Source organism: Chlorella variabilis (assembly GCF_000147415.1).
Source record: "Chlorella variabilis unplaced genomic scaffold CHLNCscaffold_10, whole genome shotgun sequence".
Lineage (NCBI taxonomy): Eukaryota > Viridiplantae > Chlorophyta > Trebouxiophyceae > Chlorellales > Chlorellaceae > Chlorella > Chlorella variabilis.
In genome coordinates this window covers 966331-973791 of record NW_005435078.1, presented here as the reverse complement: position 1 = coordinate 973791, position 7461 = coordinate 966331, and the positions used below count along the sequence as shown (strand labels likewise).

Below are 7461 nucleotides of genomic sequence, written 5' to 3'. Positions count from 1 at the left end.
GCTGTGCGCCAGCTGGGCGGCCCAAGGCTGCCGCTGTGGCGGCACGTCTGCGCAATCTACTGCCACCGCTGCCGCTGCCTGCACGACCAGGCGCGGCATGCTGCCCTCAGGGGCGGTCACCAAGCTGTTCCACAGGCGGGCTGCCTGCCGCAGCCAGCGGGCATGGAGCGGCGGCTGGCCTGCCTCTGCCAGGATAGTGGCGGCGGGGATGCTGCGCGGCAGCGCCAGAAGGCGCCTCAGGAACCGCAGGTGCTGCAGCTCGGGCTCCGACAACGGGGTGCTGCGACCAGCGCCGCCGCTCACAACAGGGCGTGCCGCCGCAGCCATCGCCAGCCCAGGGGCCCACACTGCGCCGGCATAGGACAGCGTAGAGTCCACAAGCACGTCATAAAGGGTCAGCAGTAGCTTGGCTGCCTCCAAGCCAGCTCCTCGCATCGCGCCTCAAACGATGCAGCGGCAAAGCGGGCCACCGCCGCGCGGGTAGCGGCAGCAGACTCCCCTAGCGGCTTGCAGCAGTGGAAGGTGATGCCCAGGTACTTGAAGTCGGGCACCGCCTCGATCTCGCTGCCGGCATAGGTGAACCGCGCCTTGCGCACGCGCCGCAGCGCCGCCTCCTCGCTGGTGGCGCCGGCGAGCAGCATGACCTTCGTCTTCTTCACGTTGACGGTGAGGCCGTTCTCGCGGCAGTAGGCCTCCTGCTTGCGGGGCCTGCGAGGGGCGCATGAGGCAACCAATGCGCATGTGCATTGGGCAGCGCCCCACGCGGGCTCAGCTCAAGTAGCAGCACAGCTGGCAGGCGCCGGCCAGGGCGGGCAGGGTGAAGGAGATGGGCTCCAGAGGGTCCAGCTGGGCGGTGCACGCCTGGAGGCCGCGGGCGGTGGCAAAGTCCATCCGCCGCCTGCAGCAGCAGCAACACACTCATGGCGCTGGAGGAGGGGAGCAGCCAGGGAGGCAGGCGCGGCCTGCTTGCCCGGTGCTGCAGGAGCCCTGTGCCTCACCTCCCGCCAGTACACCAAGTGCAGCGGCACACAGAAGGCGAGTGTGGCAAGGGCCACACAGAAGCCGCGCTGGCAGGATGAGAGGGCCTGAGCTGCCCCCGCCTCTGAGCCGGCGGCGGTGGTGAGCAGCTCCAAGCCAGCGGGCAGCACGGTGGACAGCAGGAGCTGCAGCGGCAGTGAAGGCAGGAGCGGGGATGAGCTGCAGGATGAGCTGCATGCTGGCCGTGGTGCACCGAGTGGCCGCCCGACGCAAGCTCCGCAAGATGCCGGTGAGGCATGCCGCTGTGGCATGTCACGCATCCAGCGGGCCGCCAGCGAGGCAGCGAGCTGCTCTGCTAGCACCTGTGCCACCAGGTGGATGAGGTTGTTGGCAAACCGCAGGGCAAAGGGCACCCGGCTCCTCAGGGTGGTGATTGTCACATAGGCAGCCTGCAGGGGTGGCAGCGCAAGACGGGCGGCTCCGAGTCAAGCCAGACAATCTCTGGTAAGGTGTGTGAGGCAAGCACAAGCAAGCGCTGCTGTCTGGCAGGTGCGCCGCGCCCGCCACGCTTACTCCGTGCAAGGGGTGGGCCCAGACTCGCAGGATGGCGTCATAAGGGCCCAGCGCCTGCCGTGCGCGCCAGACGGCGGCCAGGCTGAGCATGTCGCTGGCGGTGTGGCCCAGGGTGGAGGCCATCAGGTGCATCCTGCGCAGCAGCAGAGGTCTGGCTGGGGATCTGGAATGGCATGAGCTGCCACCAGGCTTGGAGACGACGGGGCGCACCTGCTGTATGGCTCGTGCCACGTCAGCACCAGCGCCAGCTGGGCGGTCGATGGCACAGCGCAGCCCAGCAGCATGGTGAGGCCCAACTGCTTCATTCCGGACCCCAGCGCCTTGCCGGCCAGTGCCATGCACAAGCACAGCTGCAGGGCCAGGGTGCAGGGGAGACGGCTGAGCTCGGCGGCCAAACCGCGCCGACTGGAGATGCCGGACAGCGCCGGGGTGCACCCACCCGCACAGTGATCAGCAGGGCATCGTCAGCTTTGCTCTGCTCAGTCACTTCCTGCCAGTACTCTGACTCGAGGTGCGGGTCTGCAGCAGGCCCGGGGTGCGTTCCTCACGCCTCCAGTGCCCGTCCCGCCATGCAAGGCGCTGTACCGCGGCAACCAGCCAACCCGAAGCTATCTGTTGAGCGCGGGCTCCCCACCTGAGAATGCAAGGTGCTTCAGAAGCTGGGGCCCCTTCTGCACGAAGTTCCGGCTTCGGAGTGCCAAATCGGGGATGGGATGAAGCTGGCCGGCAGCCTGGTATCCCCGCCGAAGTGAGGCTCTAGTGGCCTGGCGCATTCGGCACTTGTCCTCCTCCTCACGGAGCGCCGTGGCCGTGGCCGGGTGAGAGCTGCTGCTTTTGCTGCGGACTTTCGGGCGGGTTTCGGATGTTTACCAGGCAGCGTGGGCTTCTCTTGAACACTTTCGAGTTCTATCACCAGCCTGCTTGGGCGCTGGGCAGCTGCAAGCCCTCACTAACGCAGTTGATGAGTGGTGCGTTGTTGGTGGAGTAGCAATGGACGCTGGCGTCTCTAGTGGATGTAAAGCGAATGAGCTGAGCAGGGAGTCTGGGTCGGGGCTCACGGAGAGCCCCTGCCCTCTCCCCCATTGTGGCCGTGCTGTCACAGGTTGGTAATGGCACCGGGTCACACCTGCATCCTGCCTGCATCCGGGCAGTCCTGAATGCACACAGTTGTGGACAAGCCGCTGATATCCGGCCGGCGCCGGCTGGCCAGCAGGCACTGCTCGCCTGCCCCACGCCGCGGCCGCAGCCCCGCCGCGGACGAGGCGAGAGCTGCCGGCGCGAGAGAGCAGCTGCACCAGGCGCCTACCCTCTGACACCAGCAAAGTCCCAGCATGTGGCACCACTCCAAGCGCTGTCCCCGCTTGGGATCCCTGCACCATGCGCCAGGAACCCTGCAGCATTGCAAGCCGGCTGCTGGCAGTAGCCGCGCTGTGCCGTGGGATGGCAGGGGCGACCTGATCAGGTGCTGTGACAGCATATTACATGCCAATTCCAGGATCGATGGGGCACACGAGATGGCATGGGGAACATGGACATGCTGCTTGACCTAGAGCTCCTAAACGTATGATACACAAGCCATCTAATGGCACAGCGCGCCACGCCGGCAGCGAGTAGCGGCGCCCCTCAGCAGTAGTGATACACAAAGGAAGACCGAGGGAAAGGGGGCGGGGGACCAAAGGGAAGGATGCGGCCCGCCAGCCCGCGGGGAGGCAGCCATGGCGAGGCGGGCCCCGCGGCGGAGCTGCGGGTGCACCCGGAATCTACAGGCGGCCGAGACAGGGTGCAACAATTGGGGAGAAGGAGAGAGGAACAAACTGACGCTGAGGCAGCGGGTGGCCATGTGTGGGGGAGTGGAGCACACCCTGCATTTTTTGTGGATCAAGTGCAGAGGCATGCGGGACGCATAAGGGGAGTGGGCGGTGCTTGCGACATCAAACAGGGGGGACATGAAAAAACCGGTTTCGTTGAGGTGCGGCTGGCTTCCGACGGGTGAGATGAGATGGCACAGGAAGACTGGGGTAGGGGTAGGGTCCGTGGGTTTCGCAAGGCGTGGTGGGTTTGGGAGGGGCCGCCCGTGCAGCCGCTGCTGGCCGGGAGGTGCCGGCGGCGGCGGGAGGGCTGCATGCAGCGCTGGCGGCGCCGACAGGGGTCACCAGTCGAGCACCTGTGTGGTGACGTAGCTGCCGCCATCCGACCCCTCCTCCTCCATCTCGCGTTCCAGCCCGTCCTCGTCATCACCCTGCAGGCCGGGATGGGCGGAGCAGGGAGCAGGCGGATGGCGGGTGGGGGTGAGCGGGAGGGAGCAGGCAGGGGAGGAAGGGAAGGCAGGTGGGGACAGGGCAGCAAAGGACAGAGCAGGCGGCGGCAGCCAGCCCTAGCCCAGCCAGCCAGCCCAGCCAAAGGAAGCCGGCCTCGCCCCACCTGCCCCGACACCGTCTCCTCGGCGGCAAACAGGCGCTTGAGGTTGACAAAGGAGAGCTGGGACAGGTCGCGCACCACCAGGTCCGCAGCGCCCAGCTCGTACACGGGCTGCCGTCCCGCCAGCGCCACACACTTCATGCCCACCTGCGGCAGCCGGCGGCAGCGGGGAGGTGAGAGGGCGGGTGCGTGTGGAGGGGGGTGCGGTTTTGAGCCGATGCGGGCAGGCAGGCAGGGGCCGCGCCAGCTGCTGTGCCTGCGCCCGGGCCGCCAAGGGCCTGGCACCACCCCCCACGTGCTCCACCATGGCGCGCAGCAGCCGCAGCCAGCCGCAGCAGCGGCAGCGGCTGGCAGCGGCACCTCGTGGGCGGCCTCGATGCTGAGGTTGGAGCTGCCGATAACGACGCAGCGCAGCGGCGGGCGCTGCATCTTCTGCGCCGCGTACAGGTAGCCCTCGGGGTCGGGCTGGCCGCGGTGCACGTCGTCGGCAGTCACCACCGCGTCAAACCGCCCCTGCAGCCCCGCAGCCTCCAGCGCCGGCAGCACTCGCTGCTCGGGCGCCGAGGACACGAGCGCCAGCGGCGCCTGCAGGCCAGCAGGCACGCAGCGCGGCGCAGCGCAGCGTTCAGTCGACGCCGAAAAAGCAAGGCAGGTTGAATACATGCCAGCGGGCCTTGCCACGCAGCCACATCTGGCACGCCACGCTGGGGCAGCTGCTGGGGTAGCTCGTCGCTGCCGTCGCCACATGGGCCGCCATGCCTGCGCCACCCGCCAGCGCGCCGCACCCAGAGCCTGCCCACCCACCACCACTGCCTGCCACAGTTTTGTACCTCGACAGGCCCCCGCACCTGGTTGCGCTGCAGCAGGTCCATGAGCTGCGTGACTCCGCCCGGCACCAACGGCTTGCGCCCCCCCAGCAGCTCTGCCAGGATGGCCTCGCGCCGCGCCGCCAGCCGCCGCGCCTCTGCCGGGTTGCGTGTCCAGCAGAAGACCTCCGACACCACCTGCTCGTTCTTCATCCCCTGCGCCTTCTTCAGCGCCCACAGCGGCGGCGGCGCCTTGCCCTCCTCCGCCGCCAGCTGCTGCCAGGAGCGGCCGCCATCGCCGCACTCCTGCTCTATGCACACGCCGTCCAGCTCGAAGATGGTGCCAAACCAGGCGGTGCCCAGCCGCTCCATGCGCTGCAGCGGGTTGGCCAGGCTGACGTCGTCGGCCACGCCCTCCACGTTGCGCGGCAGGGGCTTGAGGCCTGTGCGGCCGCCGCCGCTGCTGCTGCTGCTGCTGCTGCTGCTGCTGGGGGAGGAGGACGGGGAGGAGCGGGATTCGCCGCCGCTGGGATCGCCGCCAGGTGCCGGCACATCGCTGCCGCCCTCCCAGGGCACCGGCCGCGGCAGGCTGGCCGGCATGGCGGCCGCCACGGTCACGGCTAGCCGCGGCCGGGGGCGTGGGGGTGGCCGCAGCAGAGCGTGGGCGAGGGTGTTGTGGAAGCGGGACAGGCGGGCGTGCACAGGTGCTCGGGCGCCGCCCACCTCCACGCACCGGCTGCCCAAGCTGGCAGCCATGGTGTGTGGGGGTGCCGGGGCGCTAGCGGCTGGTCCACGCGCCGGGCCACTGCAAAGTCGCCAAGCAGGTTCGCGCGAAAACTGCGGGCCGGGAGAGGCCACAGGGGCTGCTCAAGTGGTGTGTAGCGCTGAAGACGAGCTGGGGCGGAGCGGGGCGGCCGGCAGAAGGGCCCCAAAGCTCCCATGCAGCTGGCCTTCCACCCACCCAAACTGCTGCCACGAGAATCTGGCCTCCCGGCCGGCGCTGTGTGCCTTATTGCGGCTCTTCCTGCGATCAGGAGCGCAGCGGAGGCTCGCAGGCGCGGGGGTGTGGGGGTGACTGAAGGCGCCGCCGCTGCAAGCCGCCGGCGCCTTGCAGGCCCGTGCCAACAGCTCTGCGCAAGTTCAAGCTCGTTTCCTTGTTACAGTTCTCAGCAATGCTATCCGTTCTGTTCAATGAGAAGTGATGGAATGTCCCACTTGCTCGGTCACGTTTCAGGGTAAAAGGTCCATGGGAAAACACGGTGGGGGGACGCCCCCGGGGCCCGCGTTCCCCGCCCCGTTCCCGGCGCCGCGCCGCGCCGACTCCCCTCCTGCGCGCACTCAGGGGCCTTTGGGCGGCGTTCCCCGAGCGCCCGGGCGCCCATCGCGCCGCGCCATCCCCCGCCCCCCCCGCTGCAGCGTCCCCGCCTGCCCGCGCGACTTGTGCGCTTCGTTGATGGCGTGGGGGGCCTACTGGAACGGCCCGGGGGGCCTCTGTGCGCGCGGCAACCGTCCAGCCTGGCGCGCAACTGACACACCCTCCCGGCCGCAATCCTCCCCCCATTCGTCAAGCTCAGATGCGAATCATGACGCATGCGAAGAGATTTCAGGGCAGACTGGAGTAGGCGGCCAACCGCAGCTGCACCTTGGGCATTGACTTACCGAAAACGGAGCCATTAACGTTCGCCTGCAGCGACAAAAGCTAGAGAGGAACTCATGAAGCGTGTACCAAAGCGGGGAAATTGCAGCAGTGCAAGCCCTGAGCACCTTGATTGCCACCTGCCACCCACGTGCAATGCAGAAAGCAACATTTGCATTTTGCTGCCCAGGCCAGCCCATGCATTTTCTGGGCCTGCCCTCCCAGGGCCTCATTCAGTAGGGTGTCAGGGTCCCCAAACCGGGATGGCATGCAAATCAGCATTGGCAGCAGTGCCCTGCACCACCTCCTGGGTCTGCCCTGCCGTCAGCGTGTTCTGTGCCTGACAAAACCACAGCATTGCTGCCCAGGCCAGCCCATGCATTTTCTGGGCCTGCCCTCCCAGGGCCTCATTCAGTAGGGTGTCAGGGTCCCCAAACCGGGATGGCATGCAAATCAGCATTGGCAGCAGTGCCCTACACCACCTCCTGTCTGCCCTGCCGTGTTCTGCTGTGCCTGACAAAACCACAGCATTGCTGCCCAGGCCAGCCCATGCATTTTCTGGGCCTGCCCTCCCAGGGCCTCATTCAGTAGGGTGTCAGGGTCCCCAAACCGGGATGGCATGCAAATCAGCATTGGCAGCAGTGCCCTACACCACCTCCTGGGTCTGCCCTGCCGTCAGCGTGTTCTGCTGTGCCTGACAAAACCACAGCATTGCTGCCCAGGCCAGCCCATGCATTTTCTGGGCCTGCCCTCCCAGGGCCTCATTCAGTAGGGTGTCAGGGTCCCCAAACCGGGATGGCATGCAAATCAGCATTGGCAGCAGTGCCCTGCACCACCTCCTGGGTCTGCCCTGCCGTCAGCGTGTTCTGTGCCTGACAAAACCACAGCATTGCTGCCCAGGCCAGCCCATGCATTTTCTGGGCCTGCTGAGTGCGACGAGGGCGAGCTGGCGGTCTTCTTGTTGCGATGGATTCATTGATATTACACTCTGCCAGCGCAATGCAACCATAAACTGCACTCTGGCGGCCAGGCAGTGGGCGGCGCTGCCGT

The 7461-nt window shown here is 67.4% G+C and overlaps 1 protein-coding gene across 1 annotated transcript; it reads right to left on the bottom strand.

Moving 5' to 3' along the window:
- Positions 1-3975: 3975 nt before the first annotated feature.
- CHLNCDRAFT_23377 (hypothetical protein) lies at positions 3976-5375 on the bottom strand (the record flags this gene model as incomplete). Its single annotated transcript, XM_005847572.1, has 3 exons — positions 3976-4116; positions 4330-4554; positions 4818-5375. Coding segments are annotated over 3 exons (924 nt in total), but the record flags the coding sequence as incomplete, so codon positions are not given.
- Between the last annotated feature and the right edge of the window lie 2086 nt (positions 5376-7461).